Genomic DNA, 25,625 nt, shown 5'->3' with positions numbered 1-25,625 from the left:
CCCATGGGCACAGACTCACCCAAACTAGACAGCTAAAGATGGAAAAAGACCAGGTTCTTTTTTCTAATCTGCATCTGTCAACAGGAGTGGAACCTGATGTGGTCTTCTGCTGTTGTAGCTCATCCACCTCAAGATTTGTTGTGTTTTGTGTTGTTTTTCTGCTCACCACAGTTGTAAAGAGTGCTTGTTTGAGTTACTGTCGACTTCCTGTCACCAGACCAGTCTGGTCATTCTCTCATCAACAAGGTGTTTCAGTCTGCAGACCCTCCACGCACAGGATGTTTTTTGTTTCTCGCACCATTCTGTGTAAACTCTAGAGACTGTTGTGTGTGAAATCCCCAGGAGATCAGCAGTTTCTGAAATACTCAAACCAGCCCATCTGGCACCAGCAACTATGCAACGGTTAATGTCACACTTGTTCCCCATTCTGGTGGTTGATATTAACATTACCTGAAGCTCTTGATCTGTATCTGCATGATTGCATGCGTTGCGCTGCTGCCACATGATTGGCTGAATAGATAACTAGATGAATGTGCAGGTGTACAGGTGTTCCTAATAAAGTGGATGGTGAGTGTGTGTGTGTGTGTGTGTGTGTGTGTGTGTGTATTATTCATAATTAAAAAATTAGATCTATGTCTCTTCAGATCTATTCCTTGTTTCTATAATCATACAGAGAAAGTAAAGCTTTGATGACTGAGTGAGTAAGCTGAGACTGCAAACACACATTACAATTAATTACTCTATTGATTTAATTCTTCAAAAGCCCTCTTCTACAATGACACCGTAATAATAGCAATTGCTGTGTGCTTTTCACTTCTAGGGAAAGAATTCACCTTTTCATAACCAAATGGATGGGTTTTTGCTTAAATGCTAACACTTATAATGAGCAAAGTCTAACCGTTTCAAATATCTAGCTTGATTTGACAATTCATTGTGGATCATTTATTTCATTTTCAATTTAACAGTAAGTGGTTTTTCATCTGCTACTTCTTTTATGGTGTGTCAATTACAATAAGAAGATAAAGAGGTTTAATAACAGCTTTTACTTACAGTGCAAAATAATCAGTCAAAGAATTGGTAATCAATGAAACATTAAGAGCCCAGAATTGGAGTCTCATGCTTAGATCTAATGCTATACAGAATCTCTATGGCCTCTAAACACAAGAGTAAATTAAGCCCATTTCATACTCTCATTTCATGGTATGCATAATAATAGTTAAATTTATATTTGAATGTTTTCACATTAAATTATCATTCTCATTGCTTTGAGCTGAACAGAACGTACAAGGTGACATCCACAGGCGTGAAACATGAAGGAATGAAGTGAGCCTCAGTCCTTTGTGTATCATAGAGAGAGGTAATGTGGTATATTTATCACTGTGTGTGCCTGTGTGTGTCATGAGTAGTAAATGGGAAGTATGTGAAGTACTTTTTTAAAATGTGCATGTAATAATGTAGTAACAGACTGAACAAAAGTTAAGGCACACAAGATCCATTTTGTAAAAATAGTACTCTTTAATATAAATTATCGAAATATTTTATAAATATAAATATGTGCAAAGTTCCTTGCTGCATTTTCTGTTGTAATGCCATTGTTTTCAGGTTTTCTGATTTTCAAGCTTGCACTGTGGGTCATTAGACTAGACCTTAAGATGCCAAATCTTTATAAAAGACAGAGTACAAAAAACATGTTGTCCTCTTGTGGTGACACATGTAAACATCGTCTCTATTTGACAAAATACAAAAAAGCGAGAAAAGAATAACAAGTTGAACCATAAGCCCTTCCACTGACTTACAATACATTCATTTAATTGTAGACAGCGTGTGTTGCTGAAGAAACACTACGTCATTGTTACTGAATGAGGGATATGAGGCATGACTGATTACTTCTTAGCGCATACAGAAGGAACGCCTCTGATTTGAGAGGAACACGATCCTCCATGTCAAACTCCAGGATTGGTAAATAAGGATTTTGCATACTGTGCTTGGCTTTGTTTCACAGTACATGAACTGTCAACTCTTGGAAGTTTGTGTTGTATTGTAATATCATCACCAGCATGTTGAATGTTCTATAATGATCTGGCATTTCCCAGCAAAACTGAGACACTTTGCCTGTCAAAAATAAAGCTACAACAGTCCACTAAGCTTTCCTTCTGAGACTGCTGTAACATCAGAGGCCTCTCTTGTCTACTTTGATCCTTTGTATTGATGCACTTTTAAACATCAGTCCTGTGTTGTGACCCCGCACAGTTGCCAGTGTTGACACAGCGGTGCCAGTAGTGAGTAGCCGCCCCGTTTACTTCCCCACATCAGCCTATGAGGCAATTATGCTTGGCAGCCCGCAGTGGAAATATATATGTCATTTCAAACAGCCGACACTAGGCACTCCCTCAAACACAGACATCCAAAACTCTTCTTTCAACAGTCAGTGTGTCAACTGGGGATGAAACTGTGTGAGAGAGCTTTATATTCATATAGCAAAGGCTGCAACTCAGCCATAGCAGCACATTCAACCCTTGTACTGATAACCTATCAACTGTGTTAATATTCAACAGGGTTTGTGTTTTTTTTTTTTTAAAACAGACCCAAGAACAGACTCCAAAAATACGAGGCTAAAGCAGAATGCCTCTGATCATCTGCTTTCGGTCCTGGCTGCTCTGCTGTTCATCCCATTGCATGCGAGTCCATACTTTGTGCTGTCCATCAAACAGCAACCCCCTGCCAAAGGTCACACTATAGAGGGTGAAGGCACAGTAGGCCAAAGCTGGCCTGCAATACTGATAGAAGCTGAGAGCTTCTCAGAGCAGACAACTCTTACACTTATTGAACTCCAGAGCTTTGTAACACTGCACTGCTCTCCATCTTCCTGTGGGCTTTTGCTGGTCAATTCCACCACTGCTCATCATACAGTTCTGTATATCTTGTTCAGTCTCTGTGCTCCAGAACCATGTGATGGTTGTTATATGGGTGCATCATACTCCTCAAGGAACTCCTGGAGCGACTGAGGCAGCTGGTCCCGTTTACTAGACACATCTATGTGGCCGTTAAGTGTCTTGCGGCAGAGATGCTGCAGTGTGGACATGCTGGAGGCCAGAGGGCGCAGCAGCTCCAGTGGGATTTTCTCTCCTCCAGAGTAAATGAAGTAGGTACTCCCATCTGCTCCACTGCTGCCACCTTCACTGTCCACTCCAGATGAGACCACAGCCCCCGTTTCTCTGGCAGAGGGCATGTAATGATGAATGAGTTTCAGCACACAATCAAAACGTGGAACAGTTTGCAAGCTGCGCGGGTCCGTTTGCAAAAAGAAGGAGCAGGCGTCACATTGGATGCGCAGATTCTTGGTGCCCGTGGCTGTCTTGACGCTTAAGGTGAAAAAGTGGCGGTTGTCAGAGCTGTCACGCACCAGGAAAGTGCCGGGTGGCTCAGTGCTCAGCAGGGCGCTGGCCTCCTTCCCACTCACAGCGTCCCAGTAGAAGCCACTCTCCTGCAGCTTGCGCACAGCCGCCAGCACCATCTGATACTGTGCCCTGGAGCTGAAGGTCTTGTAGCGGTGGGCAGGCAGGCTTACTCCGCCTTGGAAGGGGCTGCTGCTCATGGCGCTGTCGAGCCTGCTGTGCGTTACCATGGCGCTCTGCCCGTGCCCCGTCCCGGCTTGGGGGTCCAGGGCCGCGGGCTCGTCCCAGCCAGGGTGCACAGGCACCACGCAGCACCAACACAATGCCCACAGCTCCGGCTCCTCCTCAACATCCAGAATCAAAGACGGCTCAATGGGTATGGGATGCAGCTGGAAAAGGAAAGGGCAAAGTGTCAATATTTGCATGACTGATTGGTGCCAGCGCATCCTTGAGAGTGTCCTTAAGAAGGTATAAGGCATAGGAAATAAGCATGTGTGCTGGATATTCGCCTAACAGTCACAGAGACAGATAAACTGGCGTGCAATCGACACTTTATTTTTAGTTAACTGCTGCGCTACCGAGTGTGTACATCTGATACAGGCAACACTTCGATCGCACACAGGCTTTTGGAGCGAGATGTGTGAATGGGGTGCTCCAGTTCATTGTGAATGACCCATTTCCTCATTCGTGCCAAGCCGACTCTTTCTCATGTTGCACTGGAGGTACTCTGTGAGCTCGACACAAAAGCAGAGAGGGACAAGCGAGACCCTCTTCATGCACTAAACACGAAGCAGCCGTAGAGCTGCAGTCTAATTCCCCAGTGGTGGGATTTACACACACCATCTCAGAGCATTTCATCACAGCGCCTTCTTATACAAACAGCAAATCTCCTAATACCATCACACTACACACTGCGCACAAACACAACAGCCCAGGTTGGGTTGGTTATTTATTTATTTATTTATTTATCTATTTAAATCTATTTTTTTTTCCCGACTCTCCCCGAAATGTAGCACAGTCTAAACATACAGACCGTTAAATACCCGCAAATATACAGTCCACCTGTATGATCTGCATACAGTAGAGTTTTTATAATAGGACAGAATAAAGAGGGAAAAAGATCAGCTTTATAGTTACCTTGAAAGTCTTAAAAGAGTCAGTCTTGTAGTGGTGTTTAACCGGACGTCTCTCCCTCCCTCTCCCTCTCCCTCTCTCTCTCTTCTGGAGGGCTCCTTTTCAAACCCTGGGAAATGCGCTGTTAAAAGTGGTGCTGTCGGGAAGCGGGTTTATGGCAGAAGAGTGTGTGTAGAGTGTGTGATATCGTTCTCATGACTCCCCCTGATGAGGGGTAGTGGAAGTCTTGCTCTCTTCACAGAGAGGGAGCCCACTGATATTTCTGAACGGCTCCACCCCTGCCTTCCAGTAAGCAAGCACACACACACACACACACACGCACACACACACACGCTTTCTCTCACTCACTTGGCGGATTGCCCATAAATAATCAGCGTGACCTTTTTTCTACGAGACGATTCCTGGTATTCACACTCCTCCCTTCCCCCTCTTCTCTTCCCCGTCAGGCTACAAGGTGAAAAAAGTTGAAGTGCCCTTGCAGAATTAGGCTTCACACGACCGCATTGATGTAACACACCGCTTCCTTTTGCTCTTATATATATATATATATATTTTTTTTTTTTTTTCCCGATTTTTTGCAGTTTCCTTTTATTAATCAGTCGCTCCGACGTCTTATCGCTTGGATTACTGAAACACTATCCGATTCCAGGAAAGGAAATATGTATTCTAAAGACAAATACATAGTACAGCTGTGTGTGTGTGTGTGTGTGTGTGTGAGAGAGAGAGAGAGAGAGATGTCTTGAAGATGGTTTATGATAAACCTTTGCATGTCTAAACGCATATGGCTCTCATACCTATAGACAGATTTAGCATGGCAGCTCTGATTTAGTAAAGCTGTCCTGTACGCCATCTATAGGATGAAGAGCGCAGGAGGCTGCGTCCTAAACCACTTACTGCAGCACTACATAGTCATAGTGGGTCTAACTAGTACTGCAACATGCGGTTTCGGACGTAGCCATGGATACAGGGTCCTTAGCCTTTTTCATCTTCTTCTTCTTCTTCTTCTTCTTCTTCTTTTTATTGGCGCACACTAAAATATGATTTTTTTATATTAAATAAATAAATAAACATTGACTAATTTCAATTATTACTACTTATTTCACCACTCAAAGTCTAGAAAGAAAATATTCATCATCCAAATATGAAAAAGCCCACTGCAGTACAATAGACCTGGATGTACAATAGTGCATGGAGTTATTCTACAGGCTGGTCTCTGTGTTCTCTTGTTATGTTTTCATAAAACATAAGATATAAATTGGATCAGCATATGCAGAAATACATTTTGGGTGGTTAAATGTTCTTAAATTGCAGGATGAGAAAAAAAATCCTGCTGATTTTTTTTTAAAGCAGTCATTCAGATACATGCCTTTTACCGTCACCCTCTTGCTATTTTTAAAAAGCACACAGTGATCCATATTAGCAGTACATCAGGCACTAACAGCAAGCTGGAATCTGCCCTCTTCTTGCTACCCAGTAACTGCTGATACACATCCGGGTCCTTTGATACTGTTCAAATGATCACTGTTTTAAAAAAAAAAAAAATAGCACAGAAATACCAAAATTGTAAGATTTATATCGTTTGCCCCAAAGTGACAGATTTGTGCTCTAGCTTGTATTGCCACAGAGGTCTGTAGTTCAAGTTTTCCCCCTAAATGAAGTGTTTTATTGGCTTACTTTATACCTTTCTTATGTGAAGGTCCAGAAGGATAAGTTTCAAGTTAATTAATAACTTAATAACTAAGTTAATAGATCCTTATCAATATAAATTATACATCATTATAACAGTACATGTGGATCTTAAAACATGCCTAACGACCCAAGAAATATACCTTCATGGTATATTCAAATGCATTTTATTCGCCATTCAGTGGTTAGTGTTTTGTCCAACACACTGAACACAGAGAGGAGGATTGCGGCTTTGGCTCTGTTAAGAAATCTACTCTGAGCTTTTGGCTTGTTGTACAGACAGTTGTTCACATAAAGTTTCGAGTTTTCAAACAGCTTTGGAAAAATGGCGGCCTCCATGACTTGGAGGAGACTTGTGTACTCTGTTTACACCCCGGCTCTCTCTGGAATTTTCTCTAAAATTTCGAACAGGTTTTTTAGGACACGTGACAGAAGAAGAGGGTAATTTTTAAATTACTATTATCCAGACTGAAAAGAAGTTTGGGTTAAATGGTAGCTTCGTCGTGAAGCGTGTTATTGGTTATTGGCAGTCAGACTTCACGCTCTGCTTTAGCCGCTGGAGCTAGTTAGCAGTTTAGCCCAAAATTAGACCAAAAGACAAAAATATGTGTGTGTGGTGGACAGATCACTTACCTAGCGTAATTACATAAATTACTTAGTTAGAGCTATCATTATTATTAGTTTGGGTTTCATTTATATCCAGTTGTTTGTCTTATTTGGATGTTTAATGGCTAGTTCATGTATTTTTATTAAACGTAAACAACTTATGAAATGTCTGTTGCTTTACCTTAGCTTAGCTTGAATGTCCACTGTGTCTGTTACTTAAAAGAAATAATGTGTAAATCTAGTATCTCTGTGAGGGTTAAACTGCTGCTGATGAGGTGATGCAGTGCTCTTCTGTAATGTGTTGTAGAGTTTATTTCCACTGTGTGACCAAAAGGGAAAAATAATAATTCACTGCAATTTATTACAGTTACTATGGCCAAGAAAGCACTTTTCATCATCTGACCTTCTCCCCACTGTGGTTAAAACGACCAAAAAGGGACACTAGTTTTGTTTTTGTTTATATTAATTCTTCCTGAAGCAAAGGTTTACATAGAATCCTGAATAATAGTTCACTTGTGTGTTTGGAAAACAGAATTTGTTGGCAGTGGTTTTTCCCACTCAGTCCCCATAAATGGCATCAAGTAAATCATAGTTTTAGGATAAGCTGAAAATTTCCAACAGCCAGTTCATTAGGGCTGTTGATAAATAGTGTGTGATTTTCATGAGGCTCTGCATATTAGCACGTGCAGTTTGGCTTGTCTGTAGGTCTAAAACAGACATGAAATTATTGACAGTTAAAGAACTGAGTCGTTTGCCACAGAAATTAGTATTGGAAAGTATTGAACTTTGACTATGTTCATCTGGACACTCTTACCATGTTGAAAGGTGAATAAAGTGCAAGCTAAAAATGCTTTGAATCTTTGTAAGGTGCTATAAGCCATCCTACCAGTGTGTACCTGATTGTGCCCAGGTGGAAATAGTATTACACAAAATATTCAGTGTGCCGTCATTTGGCAAACAATATTTTGGCAATCAGTAATCTATTATTGAATACTTTCAAGCAGTTTCTTTGGTATAGTTTTATAACTGTGCTCAATGCTTCAGTTTTGAGGTATTTTTCATTCCTGATTTAGCAACACAACAGTTGGAAAAAGGAACGGTGAGCAGTCACACGAGCCTATGATGGAGCAGAACTGCACTATGTAGCTGTAATGACCGTTTCCCCTACAGTGAATAAGAGGATTTTTGTAGGATGGTCTGTTTAGGGAGAATTGTTTTGATTGTATTTTCAAGCATTTGTTGATATTTGAGGAGGAGATCCTGTTACAGCCACCCAGTGAAATCGAGTGAGTTAGTCGTAGTGCAGTACCTGTGTTACAGTAGTGAAATGCTAAAGGTTTGTCGGTTCCTTTTTGCCATTAAACACAGAAATCTGCAGTCTCTTAGCCACATTGTTACAGCAACCTACAGCAGTTTCATTCTGCTCTAGACACTTTTATTTTGTCGTTCCCTTTTACTGGTTTAGTTTTTCTGCATACAGACGTATCTGCTCATGTTCCTGATCTTTCACTAAATCTGTTTTTTTCTGCAAGCTTGCTTGCTGTTGATGGGATAATTAGTGCTTTTATTTCTGATGTTGCCAACCATTGTAATCCTTCTTGGTCATCTCACTGATTTTTCTTCCACTCATCAGGCACAAATAAATCCTCCTAGAGCAAAAGACAACTCTGTGTATAACATGGGTTGTGTGTGCAGTATGGTTGCACATAGACATGTCCTGCTAGGAAATGGACTTACTGGCTACAGTTGTGAACAGGTGAAATAGCTGGCAGTCCACTGCCTTCATGTTATTCCAAATTCATATTTCAGAATACTAAAAAAACATAATGAGCTTAGGCCTAATGTACCGTATCTCATGAACTTGGGTTTAGTTGCTTCGTGTGTATTGAGACTACTGGCTGACTAAAATGGTTTGGTCAAAGAAATCATTGGATCAAACCATTTTAGTAAGCCAGTAGTCTCTGTAGAGTACCAGTAGATTTAAAAAGGCCATGTGTATCCTAGCACTGCCCACACATTGGGTGTGTACTCTGAAAATTCATTATTATCGATAAATTTTTGAAGTCCAGAGGTTTTGACTTTGTGTCATTTTTTTTTTTTTTTTTTTTTTATGATTATGGCCCATCTGCACGCTTGCCTTTAAATTACAGCATGTATCTGAATGTTTATTTGTTCAGGTAAGGTGTGGACATCTTTAATCAGTGTGGGTCTAATCTAATTAGAGGAACTCACGGTGGGATCCAATGTGCCATAGTGTTAAGACAATTTGAATACAGTGTTTTGCAGTTCTCTGTTTTCGAATCGGTATATATAGGCCTACACATACCCTATACCTGAATGCTGTAATAAAGAAGAACAGGTGTGAGCACAGTATGGATTGGTGGGACTGGTTTGTAAGCGAGTGACAGTTATCAGATAATAGAAGGCAGGATTTAATTGGTGCAGGAAGAGCCAGTGACTCATGCATGTCTTTTATTTTATTTGATTTCTTCTGGGGTGTTTACAGCACGTACAGGGTCATGGTTTCAGGAAACATAAAAGGCACCTCCTTCTTTTTGTTTTGAGAAGAAGAATTTGAATTTGTGTGGTCAGAGTGGGTTCTGCCGAGAAAAACAAGTCTGGGGCTGGTTTGTGTGAACTCCAGATGACCTTGGTGTTTGGCAGAAGATATGAGTACGACTGTAGTGTTAGACTTCATGCTGTCTATCCCAGGCCATATTATTGCCTTCCCGTTATCTGAGTACTGTCGTTTTTGGCACTAGCTCTTGTACTGTGTTTAGGTAGCTGTGCTGTGCTGTGCTGCTCCAGAGTGATATTCAATACACTGAAAGTATCATGTATAAAAACAATAATAAAAAAAAAACTAAAAATAAAAAATTCTCATTTAGTCCTCAGAGGTGATGCACTCAATTGACAATTATTAGCCCAGATAGAAATTCAGGACTGAGTGTGCCAAACACTGAAACCAAAACCAAAAAATATTAATTTTAAGAAACAAAAATGTTACAAACCAATGGTAAAGTTAGCAGCTTGGTGAGGTAAATACATTAGCCTTAGCTAGCTTACCTACAGAATCATTTTGAGGCTGAGAACTTGTCTCTGGCATCCATTTTGTTTTTATAGATACAAATACAGCTTCCTTGAGTATCTAATCTCTCTTAGTCCTCCATTCTTGTCCTTTCTTGTTGCACTAACAATGTCTTAACAGTGAATACATTCTGAATAGTATTTGTTTTTCATCTTTATTACACCCGATACTTTGCACTCAGCTTTTTTCAACTGAATTACTGATAATAAGGAGAATAATTTATCCTTGTATACCAACCAATTCTGTTTCCTGTGCAGTGATCGGCTAGTATGTTTGACTAGTGACAATTGGTTTATGGACTGTTTGTGGTGAGGGATCTCTAGAGATAGCGTTAAGGCCAATTCACGCCAGACACGTTTCTCCTACCGAAGCATTTTCACATTGCTTATCAAGTCCATAAAGCTCATTTTCACAGCAGACACCCATTTTACACCACAATGGCACTTCTTCCAATACGCAATACGTGTTACTGTCGAAATTACACTGCACTCAGCAAGTGTACATTTTCACTTCAGTTCTATATCTACTGCATGCTGCATGCAGGTTGGGTGTGGGTTCTAGCTAGGAACTATACAGGATACAATATTCCTGCCACGTAGTTCCATGTAATCTAAACAGCACAGTGTAATGTAATGGCAGAACACTGATGAGAGCAGTCACATGACCTGCTACAATTCTGCTAAAATGCAGTAGTGGAGAGAAGCAATACTGTACTGCACAATAATGGTAAGTTCAGGTTTTATACTAGAATGCCCCTTAAATCAAAATTCTAGACAAATCCCAAAGAAAATGCTAATTCAGTATAGAAGACAGCAAAAGCAAGACAGACATTGCTGTTTGAAAGTGTCAGTGATAACTCAGAGAGCAGAGCACAGCGTTTGGGCTCCGGGTGCGTCCCTAGTTCTGAGTATGTAATGTTATTTAAGTTTATTCATTTGCTCAATTCTTTCATCCAAAGCTATTTAAAGATGAGGCACAAAGCAAGAGCTTGTAGCTCAAGGGTTAACAGTGGAGCGCTGGTGGGTGTTTTTGAACTCACAATCTTCCAGTCACTAGTGCAGATTCTTAACTTCTCAACTCCTGCTTTTCCACCAGTAAACACTAGCAGTCTACTCAACAAAACTTCAGCCAGTATTTACTTTGGAGGATGTGGCTCACGTTAGTATTGTGTCAGATATTTTGTAATGCTGTAATTTAGGGTGTCTGAGGTTTTCTCAATCCAAGTTCATTATTTTGCAAAGTTTGACATTCTTTCTAGCCATTGTCAGCATTAGCCATTGTCAGCATTAGTGTGGTGTTGAAACATCTCCATTACATACTCAGGTTTAAGAAACCTTTCCAGAGTACAGTCACTCTTTAGCAAGATGCTGAAGTCACTCTGTCTGTATTTCAGAGTGTGAAGTTTCACTCTTTACTGGAAAAGAGAAGGTGGAAAAACACTAGCGTGTAACTAGTTTGTTCTTGTTGATGCTTTCACACCTTCTTTGGTGTGAACCAACTGAACTTTTTATCTTTTTTTTTTCCCCTATGTAAGTCATGTGTAGATTAATATCCATGCATTGGTTTTAAACGACTTCAATACATTTTAAGGAAAATTTTATTCTCCTAACTAACGATAGAACCTGGTCTGGGAAAATAGTAATAGTAGCAATTTGGTAACAATTTGCTTATTAATTTATGGGTAATATTGACATATCATTAACTGATAGTTAAGAATTCTGGTATTCTTTATTTTCTCTAATAAAAGGTACTTTGCAGAACCTACAGAGATAAAACAACCTCTATGAGGCATAATAAAAACTGTCATTCAAAACACCTCATCAAGTTCCTGAACAATCCGAGAAGACCCTCATGTGCAAACACTTTAGTGCCTTTAAAAAATTGTTTCATTGTGAAATCAACTAATCGCATTCACCTCTAACCCTGTTGTAATCTCGAAGTAAACGATAGCAAATCTATTGTTTGTTCCCCTTTTTAAACACTGCTTTCATCAAGAAGTTGAAATGGGGAAAACGGGTCTGAAGAAATGCATTAACCAGAAATGATCTCATTCTGGCTCATTGTCTCACATGCATTTCGAGCTTCATCACAATTTCAACACATCCATGTGTACAGCTTTAGAAGGAAGTGCATTTCCTTACACAAAGAGGCCTTTTTCTCTTTTATATTCTTTTATTTTAGTCATGACAATTTCCTTCCCTGTATAGGATTTGTGTTTGGTTTTTTTAACTCGCTCTTTTTCAGAATTATTTGTCCTCCCCACTTTGTTCACCCTGTAGGTCCTCACTGCTGCTCCTGGCACCTCTCCTGGCAGATACAGACCCTGTGGTGTCCAGACTGCCAGGCTCCGCTGATGGCCTCCACACTCGCTTCCACTGGATTGCTGACCATGTGCCAGCATTCAGAGTTCCAGGGGGACGGATACACGTCCTCCACTCCCCCGATGAGTTCTATCAGGCTATGAAGGTGTGTGGGTGGGTGGTTGGATGGGTTTGTGTGTGTGCCCACGCTCTGTGCATAAATACAAAAGTTAAACATATGTCTATGTCATGCATTTATTTTTTAAACCACAATTAGTGTATGAAGCCAGTGTGTCACTTGACTAATCACTTGACGTTTATGAGTGTGAGTCACACTAAAAGTAATGGAAACCAAATGTCGGGTTCTAATTTTGAGGTTGATCTTTATCTCCCCTAACTTGCTGGTACAGAGACCTGATCTGCTGATTCTGTGAAGTGATTGTGTGACCAGCAGATCACATTATGCCTGAGCTTGGCTGTTTAACTTTCTTAAACATACTGATTTCATTCTCTAAAAAAGTATGGAAAATTCGAGATCTAAAGGTAGAGATCAAAATGTCAGACTAATATAGAGAAGTCTGGCAGACTCTACCTGTATCATGACTTTAAATGAGGGGACTATTAATGCTGCAGTTTGTTGGCCCCCTTACAATTGGAAGGTACTAGCTAACAATCAAACCCATAGGGTAATTAATGTCCAATCTTTAATAGGAAAGGAGATTGTTTAACAAATTAGAAACAGGCCATGTTAATTTCTGGGAACTGATTAATAATTTTTTTTAATGGGGTGAAATATACTTGGGCGGATGTTGGTATACACTGTATGGCCATAACTATGTGGACACCTGACCATCGCACCCATATGTGATTATTGAACATCCCATTCCAGATTTACTTCCCTCTTTTGCTGTTATAATAACTTGCACTCTTCGGGGAAGGCTTTCCACTAGATTTTAGAGCATGACTGTGGAGATTTATGTCCATTCAGCCACAAGAGCATTAGTGAGGTCAGGCACTGATATCAGAAGGGGAGGCCTGGGGTGCAGTCAGCGTTCCAGTTCATCCCAAAGGTGTTCAGTGGGGTTGAGGTCAGGACTCTGTGCAGGCCACTCGAGTTCTTCCAATACAGCCTTGGCAAACCTTGTCTTCATGGACCTCGTGCACAGGGGCATTATCAGTTTTAGCAAAACAAAATTGTAATGCTACAAAGACATTCTAGACAATTGTGTGCTTCCAACTTTGTGGCAACAGTTTGGGGAAGAACCACATATGGGTGTGATAGTCAGGTATCCAAACCTTTGGCCATATAGTGTACTGGAGCTCAGTGCCAATGTAACATTAAACACCACTGCCTTTAATATGTTGATCATGTGTGTGTCTGTGTTTATACAGGCACGAATCAAGACAGCCAGAAGTCGGGTAGTGATTGCATCCTTGTATCTTGGCACAGGACCACTAGAGCAAGATCTTGTATGTTTTAATCAAGTATTTTTTGTTTCAGTTTAATTGTGTATGAGTTGCAGCAGTATTCTGAATAAAAAAAATCTCTTAGGCTAGACAGCACGTAACAGCTAATGAATTAGCAACAGCATAATGGAGTTTGCAGAAAATAGCTAGTTGAAATAATGCAATAAAATATTTCATTATATATTTAACAGGTGGATAGTGATTTATCTCTTGCACTTTTCTGGTAGGTTGATTGTATGGAGGAGGCACTCAAACGCTCACAGGAAGAAGCTGCTGCTGATTTAAAAGTGTCTGTACTACTTGACTACACAAGGGGATCAAGAGGTTTGGAGTACTGTCACCTCTGATGCACTTGCTCTTTCTTTCTCTCATGTTCTTTTTTAAAAAGCATGCAGTCCATAACCAGTATGACAGCATGCCATTATTCTTCCTGTAAGAAATAAAGATTGTATGCAAAAACTCCCATTAATCTCACTACTTCCTGTTTTTTGTGTGTATAGGCATCTGTGTGGTTTTATTAGTGTAAACTGCAATATTGTATACAATATGTGTGGATTTCTGTTTGCTTCAGGAAAGAATAACTCTCGAACGATGCTGTTGCCGTTGCTGCAGCGTTTTCCAGAGCAGATGAGGGTGTCTTTGTATCACACTCCAGACCTGCGTGGGCTGCTACGCCTCCTAGTGCCTGAACGCTTCAACGAGACTATTGGCGTACAGCATATCAAAGTTTACCTGTTTGACAACAGTCTCATCATCAGTGGGTATGAACTGATGAACATACACTCATACACACATTGGCTGTCAAGCATGGGTACCTGCAGTACATTCACATGCAATAAGCTACAGCATGCCAAGATTCAATATATGTGAGAACGCACAGAGTATCCGAATGTTTCTTAATGTATGCGAATTGCAAATTGGCCTTCACAAAACTTGTATTGTAGAAGCTTGCAATAAGCAAATAAACCCTAGAAAAAAAAACAAAACACAATTTTATGTGTGTTCTCTGACCTCTCAGAAGTTACAAAAAACCATTCTGGGTTTTTTTTTGTTTGTTTTGAAAAAGCATAGCAATTGTGTGATTTAAAAAAAAAAAAAAAAAAAAAAAAAAATACAAGCGGACCTTTAACCGTACATGCATCACGGGTTTGTCAGGATGTTTTAATATATTATAAAGATAAGGAAGATCACAGTGTGTCAAAATATTGATTCCGGTTTTATATTTTTCTTTTATTATATGTAATAAACACTACTGAGTAGATGGAGTTTTATCAGTAAGGGCTGATCATTTGTATTGTCTTGTCACCTGTAATCATGACACATCAAAGGTGTTTGATAATTCATATAATCTCCTTTCGCAGAGCTAATCTGAGTGACTCGTACTTCACTAATCGTCAGGATCGTTATGTGCTGTTAGACGATTGCCAAGAGGTGGCTGATTTCTTTGCGGAGTTAGTGAGAGCGGTGGGCGACGTATCGCTGCAGCTTGCACCTGATGACAGTGTTCACATGATGGAGGGAATGGTGCACCCTTACAAAGGCAAGTGGTACTGTCTGCTAAGCTGGATATCATTGAAATGTGGCACCAAAAAAGCTATGTAATAGCTCTGAATTAAGAAGTGTCACGATGTGCTTAAGGAAGATGAATGGCAAGAGCACTGGATTGTTCTAATGAGTAATGCTTTATGACACACCCACTAACACAGTTGAGTGAGAACTTCTGAATACAGTGAAACAGACATTTCCTTGTAGCCCTTGCACTTTCCATATCATGTCCGATTTCTTATCTATAAGGTTCATAAGAAATGCTAGTGGCCTTTCTTTCAGTGGTGTGTCTTGCATTCAGACTGCTCCCCAAGCCCACAGACAAGTGAATGAGTGATTACGCTGACTCCATAAGCCCAGATCTGTAATCCAAGCACCATCACGGAGAAGCCAGCGCCGGACCATGACATAACCACTCCAGAATGAGACTACAGTTCATCACACATCCCAGAAATAGAGTGGTGATGTCATCTTGCTGGTGGTAAACGATCTGCGAATGGAGGGAGGTGGGGGGGTGGAATGGATAGATGAACGGGAAGGTGAGATCTAGGCCTTGCCTGGAGTCTGCCGAGATAATAATAATATAAGAGTGATGAGCTGATGTGCAGCGAGTGAAAGAAGAGAGTGGGAAAACAATGACTGGCGTGTCATTAAAAAGAATAACGAAAGATGATCTGTAGCCGCATATGTAATTGTATTACTTTTTATACCCTCACACATTCCTAATAAATTAAACAGAGGAGCGAGAAAGCCAGAGCATACACCCTCCTTCCAGTGAACTGGATAGATAGCTCATTGAGAAGCCCATCTGCTGACTGCGCACTTCATTGCCAGTGTAGCTCCAGTAATCGGATCCTCCTGCCTGTCGGTAAAAGCAGCTGAACTCCACAGCCCTCTTAACTGGATGTGTTTGGTCCTCCGAGGCTTTAGAGGCTTGGGGTTTCTGGTGCACTGCCTGCGGGGAAAGCCCCTGTGTTCACCATTAAAGCACAGCTTGTTTGCTCCACTCATTTGTGGCTTTACTTGCTTATTGCATTTATCAAAACAGTTTTCCAACCAGCCTCTCCCACTCCGTTTTTAACATATCATCACTGTGGAGAGCACCACCAAACTGGCCCCGGATCAGCTAGATTTGCCTGTACATTGAACTTATTCATTATTTACAGATTGCATCTCTTTCTCTGACTCACTATGCCACATTATGTCTAGCAGAGGCGCCAGGCTTTGACAGAGCGCCTTTCCAGATGGTCAGCAGTTATTGACCTGCGTCTCTGAGGTTTGGATCATGCATTTGCAAGATCCTTATATGAGCAACAGCCTCTCATGGAGGGCCTATCAAATGAAAAAGTCATTTTGGCAGTGGTGTTTAATAAATATCTACATCAGTTTTGAAACAAACTGGACTGCTGAATTTCATGAACACAAAAAATGAATGGATAAGAATCTTCACCTAGTTGCATCTCTAAGATGATTTGCACCAGCAACATTAGCCAGTTTTTTGGTTCTTATTCTGTTCTCTGATTCTCAGGTAATCGGGTAGATTTCTCAGCTTCAGCACAGCGGCGGATTATGGAAGTAATGAATTCGGCCAGGACACGACAGCACATGCTGGAGTTGGATTCCAACTCAGAAGTGGAATGTGGAGAAGAGCATAGTGACACTTGGGTCTTCCCGCTTGTGCAGATGAAACCTTTGGGCATCAGGTTGGATGAGGAGGTAACACAGAGACTGCTGATGGAGGCAGATGGGGACTCCACAGTCTACCTAACATCAGGCTACTTTAACCTGACGCAGACCTACATGAGATTAGTACTGGGAGCTGCAGCGGATTACCGCATCCTCATGGCCTCACCAGAGGTCAACGGGTTTTTTGGGGCCAAAGGGGTGGCAGGTGCCATCCCTGAAGCTTACATTCACCTTGCCCATCAGTTCTATAGCAAGGTGAGCAAGTATTCTGTTTAACTACGCTTCTGTTTTTGTTGCATGGGACATTGAATTCTCAATGAACAATTCTTTTGTTTTTGCTATACACTGAAGACATTTGGGTTTGAGAACAAAAGATGAATATGAGATGATAGTTAGCTTTCATTTCCTGATATTTATATCTAAATGGGTTAAACAGCACCCAATTTTTAGGTGCACAAAAGTATAGGAACGAATAGTCTCGAAGTAAATAACACTTAATATTTAGTTGCATATCCCTTGCTTGCAATAACAGCATCTAGCCCCAAACTGTAAAATGAAGGTGAAATGCTGCTCAGTTGGGTTAAGGTCTGGTGATTGATTTGGCCAGTCTAAAACCTTCCACTTTTTTCCTGTGATGAAGTCCTTTGTTGTGTTGGCAGTGTGTTTGGGCTCATGATGGGTTGTTTTGCTGCATGATGAAGTTCCTCCCAATTAGATTGGATGCATTTCTCTGTAAATTGGCAGACAGAATGTTTATGTAGACTTGTGAATTCATTGTGCTGCTACCATCATTAGTTACATCATCAGTAAAGATTAGTGAACCCGTTCCAGAAGCAGCCATGCAAGCCCAAGCCATGACACCAGCTCCACTGTGTTTGACCGATGAGCTTGTATGTTTTTGATCGTGAGCAGATCCTTTCTTTCTCAACACTTTGGCCTTTCCATCACTTTGGTAGAGGTTAATCTTGGGTCTAGAACTTCTGTGACACCCTCTATATTTCTGCTCTCAAAGTCTTCTTTGAATGGTGGATTGATATCATTGAATGTTGTTTTAGGGTTTTTCTTCACAGCTCTCACAGTGTTTCTTCAACTGCTGTTGCTTTCCTTGGCTGACCTGTTAGATGTCTGGTTGTTAGTGCACCAGTGGTTTCTTTCTTTTTCATGACATTCCAAATTGTTGTATTGGCTATGCCCAATGTTTGACAGCTATTAAATGTTTGACAGCTATTAAATGTTTGACAGCTATTAAATGTTCGACAGCTATTAAATGTTCGACAGCTATTAAATGTTTAAACAATCAATCTAACAGGGCACACCTGAGCAACAAGAAACACCTGTCAATCACACGTTCCAGTATTTTTTGATCACTTTACAAATGGGTGGGTTCAAACAAAAGCTGCCATTGTTTAACAGATCTAGATGTAAATATCAGGAAATGAAAGCTGAAATACTGATCTGATCTATTATTCATCTTTTGAGTACAAACCCAATTGTCTTCATTGTATAGCAAAACAAAGAATTGGCCTTGCCATTCCAATACTTTCAGAGGGGACTGTAGTTTTCATTTGATCTTTTTGCTTAAATGCAGAGCACCTCAAGAATAAGACTTTGCAACATGTACACATTTAGCATGCAGGGGATTGTCCACTTAAGGTGACTTTGCATCATTACCAGGGAGAAAACTACCATGAACGAACACATCGGGATTTTACAAATGCACATATCTATGGTGGTCTGGGAAAACTTATTGGATGTCACTGTGGCTTTATTCTAGCAAACAGCCAGAACAATGTGGAAATGCTTTTATTAACTTTTTCAATCTTCCCTAGGCTGTCTTCATTCAAAGATCATGTTGAGTAATGAGCCACTTTAAGAAATGCAGTAGTAAAAACAGTCAGTCTGCCCAAAGATATCTAGAACCTTGCTAGCTAAGTATGATTTTCCTTCACACAGTGAGCATCAAGCTGATCAAGCTGTTGGATAGCTATGTGCAGTAACAAAACTGACATAAGCCTAATCAGTCCAGTTTGTAATCCGATACCAGCTTTTAAAATGCTGGAATGGAATCTTTAAATGCAGTTTTTAAAATGCTAGAACTTTACTTGTGTTTCAGATACATACAAAAGAGAAACATATTTCAGTTCAGGAGATTCTGTAGTTTTCAGAACAAAATGTATGGTAGAAAATGACAAAATTCTTGTGAAGGGTTTTCCCCAGCTGCCACACACACATTTGTCTAGAGACATTCTAATCAACCATCCACCCAAATCTATATACCTCAGCTGTGATGACCACAGGGTTGCTATGAAATAGTGGTGCTTTTTCTATTGCACTACAATGTTTATAAACTAATGCTGTGGTTATTTATATATAGGTGTGTGAACTGGGTCAACAGGATAGGGTCCACCTGCACGAGTACCATCGGCCTGACTGGACTTTCCATGCCAAGGGTGGGTGGAATTTATTCTTTGGCCTGGTTTACATCATCACTTCACTGTATTATTAGAGGCACTATGGTTATATAAACCCTGTTATTAACCCTCTAATGAACACTACAGCCTAGCACCATAAACTCCTCCTAGGATCTGTTTTCTGATGGGATGGCCTCTGATCTATCCACTCAGATTCAGGGACTCACTGCCAGACCTTTTTACCAGTAAACCAGGGATCAGATTTTTAACTTTTGCTGAATCTGAAAGCATTTCAGCTCTACTGTTTCAGAATTTCAAATGCAATTCAATAACTCAGTGAGAGGCAAAAACATCATTTAACCCTCCTTACTGCTACTGATTTTGTATAGTTACTTATGTGTTTTACTACATATTTAATACTTATTCAAAGTACATGAAATGGCTTCAAACACTCATGTGATAAGAGTTCCTAGACTTGGAGAGAAATGGAGAAGAGAAACAAGAAAAAAGTGAGAGACTCTGAGTTCAGTAAATATGGGCAGCATCAGTGCAATTCAATTTCACGCTCCCGTTGAGAAGTCCCACTTATTAGATAAAGCCTTGTCAATGCCGTCATTTCTAGTAAACACAGGAGCAGAAGTGGGAATAGACGGGGTGCAGAGGTCCTCTTGGTCAAGCAGGAAAAGAATCAATGACCATTAACTGGCATTCTGGCCCTCTGCCTACGATAGACCTATTCACCCCAGGCAGGGGCCAATGAGCTGGAATAAGTGATTAAGTGAGAGATGAACAGAGGCAGGCAGAGAGAGGAGAGAGAGGTTATGTGTATGAGGTAGTAACTCCCTTAACTAGACTGATTTCAAATTGAGTGATTTAGTTCAGGCACAGAGTAGGATCAAATTACTCCAAAGCCTTTTGGGATACATAATTAATAGTTTGTACATACAAGGAAATCCTGAGTAATAAGTTTTGAGTAGCTTCCCGTCAGTTGTGTTACCTGATATTCAACTACCTTAGGATAAAATGGTTCTCTGATGTATTTTATGTGGAATTATGTAGAGATTATTCTTGCTTGCATTGATTACATCATAGTGGTGGTTTTTTTTTTTTTTTTTTTTTTTTTTTTTTTTTTAAAGCTTTGTAAAATGTTGAAAATGACATTCTGGATTGTTGACTGTTTCTTTGCACTGAAGATGTGGAAGGATCTATTTGTTCTGAAATACCAACATATCATATTTCATGTTCAGAGTTTCCTGTAAGGGTTGAATACAGGCCACATTTGTTGTTGAACTCACAAATCCATTGCCAGCAATGAAACATTGCCAAATTGAAATAGGGCAGTTTAATCTGGGTAATGTTCACACACATCCTGGTAGCTATATAGGCTTGTAATTTCTTAAGGAAAAAACAAACTGGCTTGAATGAACATAGCATATGATTAAATATTTCTTTTAAAATTTGCTTCCTATTAATTTAGCTGATTAAATGTGTATATGTATATGTGTGATGGTAATTAAGCCTCAGGATAACTTCTGTCATTACAGGACTGTGGTATTACCTGGAAGGAAACAACCGTCCCTGTCTGACCCTCATCGGCTCCCCCAATTTTGGTTATCGCTCTGTGCACAGAGACATAGAGGCTCAGATAGCCATAGTAACAGAAAATTATGAACTCCAGACTCAACTGCAACAGGTCAGAGTCACTCATACATAAAGATATTTTGGTTATTATATAATGGATCACAACTATTTATGCACAGTGTCTTATATAATCATACAAGTAATAGGATCATAATATAGTATATCAGAAAAAACATTGCATCCCCTGCAGTTTACCCCATAATATACGGTTAGACCATGTGAGCTATGTGATCCTTCTGGGAAACCTGTATGCGAGTGGTAATAAAGCTTGAGTAACCATAAATGGGGTCAGATGCTCTTTAACTCTTTGGACAAGCTGAGGTTCCTGTCAGTCCTTATCAGATGGAAGTTATATAAAGCTTATAGCTACAGCACTCTCAGCACTCCCCACACAAACCCTGTCACTGGCTAACAAATATGATAATTTCAGTCAGTGTAGACTAAAGTCCACTACAACTTCCCAAACTGTGTGCACTTCTGTGCCAAATTCTATGCCAGTAATGTTGCTGAAACCATAAAAACCATGCTTCTGGCTTCTTTGGGAAATGTCTTCATTGAAGAAGCAAATATAAATAAAACATTTGGCCATATTATGTCTGAAATGATGGTTACTCGTGCGATATTGATTAATTAAACCACCATGAGACCTGGGTGCTGATTTACTATTTTTAATGCATGGTATTTATTCAGTGTTGCCAGATTGGTTCAAGCTTCAATATTAATACAAAACTCTTCACACTGACAGTTTTCTTTGTCCTTCAGGAGCAAGATATGTTGTACAAGAGGTCCACAGTGGTGTCAGGCTCCACCTTTAAGCAACCTAACCGTTATGTGAAGTTATGGGTGAAGCTGGTTACTCCTCTAATTAAGAACTTCTTCTGAGATACAGCATGCCTGAGTGGGTAGACTTCTTACAGTCCATACCAGGTTGGTTAATTTCAGATTGGGTGTGCTCACTACACTCCTGGGGAGCCTGTAAACAGGCATAGTGTGTTCAACAGTCAATACTGTGCTCTGTTACCATCAATACCTCAAAATACCTAGACTTTAAAGAGACCATGAATTGCTTTTATGTACGAGAAGATACAAAAACAGGAATCAGCATTTTTGTTGTGATTTTGTTGTTCCGTTTTACTTAGCACATTCAAAGTTTCCGTAAATATAAATGCAGACAAAGCCCAAGCTGGCAGACAGTGGGTTCTTAAGAATCTGCAATGTCACTGCAGTGGTTCCCCAAGCCCAAATCCCGTCACATACCCAAGTGTATAGTAGTGTGGCCAGACCACAGCACAAACTTGGCCTTACAGTATTCCAGTGCTGTCAGTCTTTAGGTGCTGCACTGTACTGCTAGTGACCTCTTTTAGCCCTCTGCCAATAACATCTGGAGCTGTTTTGTGCACAGTGTATGTATTTCAGTCAGATATGGCCTACATTTAAGATGAAGATATTGAGAATATCCAGATCCAAAAAGCTCCCCATTAAAGAAGGGATATTTACTGTCATAAGCAAAATAATAATAAAAATAAAACCAAAACAAAACGACAAATGAAACAGGTAAATACTGATGAAATGCCTGTATTGTTTTTAAATGCTGTTAGACTGCCCCCTTGTGATTGTGTTGGAAAATTGAAAAGTAACCATACCACACGTTTGATATGTTGAGAAGGCTTTTAGTCATTAAGGCATAAAACCAAGAAGCAAATGAATTTTGCTTGAAAGGGCACACAGAACTAAACAACTAAATAGCAGAATTATGGAGTAAATAACATCACAAAAACACATTTCTCCTCTGTGAAAGTATGGTGCACTAGGCACTGAGAAGCAGGGATACAGAAGCTAACACCCACTTAGTTGGTTTCTCTTTAGTTTTTAGATTAAAGGTCCAAACGTAGGTGGGTCCACGCATACGTGTTTTGTACACGGGACACTCGTATACATTCTTTGTCTCCTGGCGGTCCATGGGAATGGCATTAAGGAAGATTACTGGCATAGCAGGCATCAACTCCTTTAAAAGGGCATCAGCAATTGCACCAGACTGGACGTCCCAGCGAGCTCCTGTGGAAATTGTTTCAAACAAAAGTTAATGCCCATACTGTTTCATATCAAAGGAACACTGATGTCATTTATGACAGTGGACTGCAACCCTGAATGTATTATTTACTGTGTGCTGCTTTGTATTAAAACTCATGATATATTTGATAATTAGCTGATGGCTTGAATCAGACAAGTGGAATGGGGAAACAGTTACAACCATGATGCACAGTCCAAATTTTAGAAGAAAAAAAAAAAAGAGAGAATGGGGTGATCTGGAAGTGAAGATGGGGTGCAGCCTAAGCATTAGGGATATCTGGGGGACCTGGGAAAGTGGATGGTCTAAAAATTGAAGGTATTCTTACAAGCCAATGACAAGATTTTACCAAGACCATGTGATTAACAAACAACTGATGTCACCATTTCTTTGCTGTGCAGTTGATGTGAATTTGTAGCATAATGTACATATTTATTTTAGCAGCTTCTTGTCTAAGACTGCAAACTGCAGTCATAATCTTAATTTAAAACATGATTTCAGTTTCTAAGCATGAGTTGGATAAAACTGCATTTAGTGTTACTGAATATACTACATCTTATAGCAGGGAATACAGTTAGTTCCTTCTGTTAGATCATATGGATCTTAAGATGTTTAATTAAATAATTGCTTTATTGAACAATACCATCAAATAGGAAAACACAAAACATCAAAGATAGCCTTTAACATGCTGATAGGACATTTGCTTTCATCCCTAGAGGGCTGGTGAATTTACTACACTTCAGCTACAAAAATGAACTTTCATGTGTAAATGAAAAGAGTTGAGCGCATATTTAACACAAGTTAAAGCTGAAGCATGTGGGGAAGCAATTTCACCATTATCAAAGTCTGTAAGGTGTCATTTCAATACTAGGTTATAAATGTTTAACTTTATGGTTTTTTTTAAGCCTGTCTACATTAAACATTTGCCTGTCAGTTATTGAAATACTGAATCTAGTGAAAGGCTTCTTTTCAAATCACGCTGATAAGTTTAGTTTGTTTGAAGGAGTCCAACATGCAAGTTATGGAAGTGTTTGAAAGCCATATTTTGCCATTGTTTTACGCTTTCAGATGTTAGATGTTCTGATTTTCAATCTGAAAATCCTTGATTTTTGCACCAGTTGGTCTATAAACATTTAATTTATTTATTTTCCATGCAATCTAGCATAATATGTATTATTATTATTATTATTATTATTATTATTATTATTTGTGTTTTTGGTTCTGTAGATAGTGTGTTTAAAATAAAGGCTTGGATGTGTGTTTAATCTAAGTTTCAGTGTTGAGGTCCTAAATCATAATTTCAAAGAATCTTACCTTCCATGAAAAGGCCATAGATAAAAGCACCATCTCTAGGTGCAGTGGTCATGGCCTCCCTATTCTTTTTAGTCACCTCTACAGCCAGACACATCTTATCCAAAGGCCATTCGTTCTTCCTGGCTGTGGACTGCATGATGGCAGTAAGGAAAGACTGGGGGTTGAAAAAGCCAGACAGCCACACTGCAGCAGGCATGGCAAAGTCAGATGTCCATGTCTCCAGTTCCTATAGATACAGCAAGTGTAACAGGAGAACTTGGATACAAATACTTATATGAAGTCAGTAACATTTATATTTGGGCTGAATGTGTAGCATGTACTGTATATGACTCTGAAAGTGCGGGGGTTTGGTACAACTGGTACAATATGCTGGACCATTCTGGTAATGCAGTGGTAGAAGCTTTCAAATTACAATTTATATGCTATGTATAATATGGTATTATATGTTATACTTTATGCTTAAAATATCCATGAAATCAAATTAAACCTGGTTTCTTGCCATTGTGGGCACAAATAAGCTTTTATATATTTTGTAATAAATGACAAAAAATGTGTTCTGCTTATTTTAATTTCACAGTTTATCCTTTCTGGGGAAACAATGGAAATTCTTTTGATACTGTATTAGTCCAATTTGTGCTTTATCAAAGGTTTTCTAGAATGCATATGTCCCACCCCCACAAGCAAACTGTGGTTATGGCTCTACAGTAGCAGCAGTTAGCATAAAACATGGGTCATTCATGTAGATCTGGTTGTGCAGCTTCTAATTAATTCCCCTTCCAAACCATCTCTTGTGTGTTTAAAAAATGGGTGGTGTTTGTATCCATGTGCTCATTCCCTCTCCAAAATCTTGATCTCTTGGCTCAAGCATACAACCTCACTCCAGAAAAACAAACAAACAAACAAAAAAAAATTACAGGCTGCAAATTGTGATGACCTATGTAGTACAATACAGTTAGTATACACCTAGCCAGCATGTGTATATGTGACACAGCAAGCGAGCATTTGGAGATACTGAGGCACGTTAGTGTGTCCGTTTGCAAGTGTGAGTTACCCACAAAGCTCATTTCTCAATACAGTTTTATTTCACTGCCTTTTTCTTTTTCACCCTCAACAATGTAATGCCTTCACGAGCACATTACCATGGGGGAGAGGGAAAAAAGTGCTGCGGCCAGGTAATGTATGACCCATGGCCCGGTAAACCTCTGGTCTAGGATACTGAAAACATCAATGTCACAATGGGCAAACTGGCAGTGTGAAATCCTGCACAGCTGAAAACAACTCTTG

General features: G+C 39.8%; 3 protein-coding genes across 8 annotated transcripts in view; 1 reads left to right on the top strand and 2 right to left on the bottom strand.

Annotated features, from left to right (window-relative positions):
- Nucleotides 1–1,493: 1,493 nt before the first annotated feature.
- On the bottom strand, nucleotides 1,494–4,806 carry socs3b (suppressor of cytokine signaling 3b). Its single transcript, XM_026915894.3, has 2 exons — nucleotides 4,533–4,806; nucleotides 1,494–3,784 (listed from the first exon to the last, which is right to left on the bottom strand). Exon 2 carries the CDS (start codon nucleotides 3,623–3,625, stop codon nucleotides 2,960–2,962), a length of 666 nt encoding a protein of 221 aa, XP_026771695.1. The 5' UTR covers nucleotides 3,626–3,784; nucleotides 4,533–4,806; the 3' UTR covers nucleotides 1,494–2,959.
- A 1,691-nt stretch (nucleotides 4,807–6,497) lies between these two features.
- Nucleotides 6,498–25,625, top strand: part of LOC113527469 (CDP-diacylglycerol--glycerol-3-phosphate 3-phosphatidyltransferase, mitochondrial) — a 37,195-nt gene continuing 18,067 nt past the window's right edge. Inside the window, exons 1-11 of one of the 3 annotated variants that reach the window (XM_026915317.3) lie at nucleotides 6,498–6,656; nucleotides 12,189–12,375; nucleotides 13,602–13,679; nucleotides 13,904–14,000; nucleotides 14,248–14,437; nucleotides 15,038–15,216; nucleotides 16,750–17,162; nucleotides 19,282–19,357; nucleotides 20,863–21,011; nucleotides 21,722–21,886; nucleotides 22,826–23,510. In XM_026915317.3, the coding sequence (XP_026771118.1) occupies nucleotides 6,541–6,656; nucleotides 12,189–12,375; nucleotides 13,602–13,679; nucleotides 13,904–14,000; nucleotides 14,248–14,437; nucleotides 15,038–15,216; nucleotides 16,750–17,162; nucleotides 19,282–19,357; nucleotides 20,863–21,011; nucleotides 21,722–21,841 (1,605 nt within the window). In that variant the 5' untranslated portion in view covers nucleotides 6,498–6,540 and the 3' untranslated portion in view covers nucleotides 21,842–21,886; nucleotides 22,826–23,510. Of the gene's footprint in view, nucleotides 6,657–12,188; nucleotides 12,376–13,601; nucleotides 13,680–13,903; nucleotides 14,001–14,247; nucleotides 14,438–15,037; nucleotides 15,217–16,749; nucleotides 17,163–19,281; nucleotides 19,358–20,862; nucleotides 21,012–21,721; nucleotides 23,511–25,625 lie in introns of those variants that run through there. The other 2 variants (XM_026915318.3, XM_026915316.3) reach the window with 2 other exon arrangements.
- The window catches only part of LOC113527468 (dynein axonemal heavy chain 17), a 41,893-nt gene continuing 38,876 nt past the window's right edge, over nucleotides 22,609–25,625 (bottom strand). For all 4 annotated transcript variants that reach the window (XM_053238621.1, XM_034309192.2, XM_053238620.1 and 1 more), the window contains 2 exons: nucleotides 24,342–24,567; nucleotides 22,609–23,014 (listed from right to left, as the gene is read on the bottom strand). In XM_053238621.1, the coding sequence (XP_053094596.1) occupies nucleotides 22,767–23,014; nucleotides 24,342–24,567 (474 nt within the window). In that variant the 3' untranslated portion in view covers nucleotides 22,609–22,766. The remainder of the gene's footprint in view (nucleotides 23,015–24,341; nucleotides 24,568–25,625) is intronic.

The sequence above is a fragment of the Pangasianodon hypophthalmus genome, chromosome 12 (assembly GCF_027358585.1).
Source record: "Pangasianodon hypophthalmus isolate fPanHyp1 chromosome 12, fPanHyp1.pri, whole genome shotgun sequence".
Taxonomy (NCBI): Eukaryota; Metazoa; Chordata; class Actinopteri; order Siluriformes; family Pangasiidae; genus Pangasianodon; species Pangasianodon hypophthalmus.
Note: the sequence above shows the minus strand (reverse complement) of the source record. Positions and strands in the feature narration are given on the sequence as shown.

Bases quoted from the DNA above. Each gene is read 5' to 3' on its own strand.
- socs3b (XM_026915894.3), bottom strand. From the start codon at position 3,625: ATGGTAACGCACAGCAGGCTCGACAGCGCCATGAGCAGCAGCCCCTTC.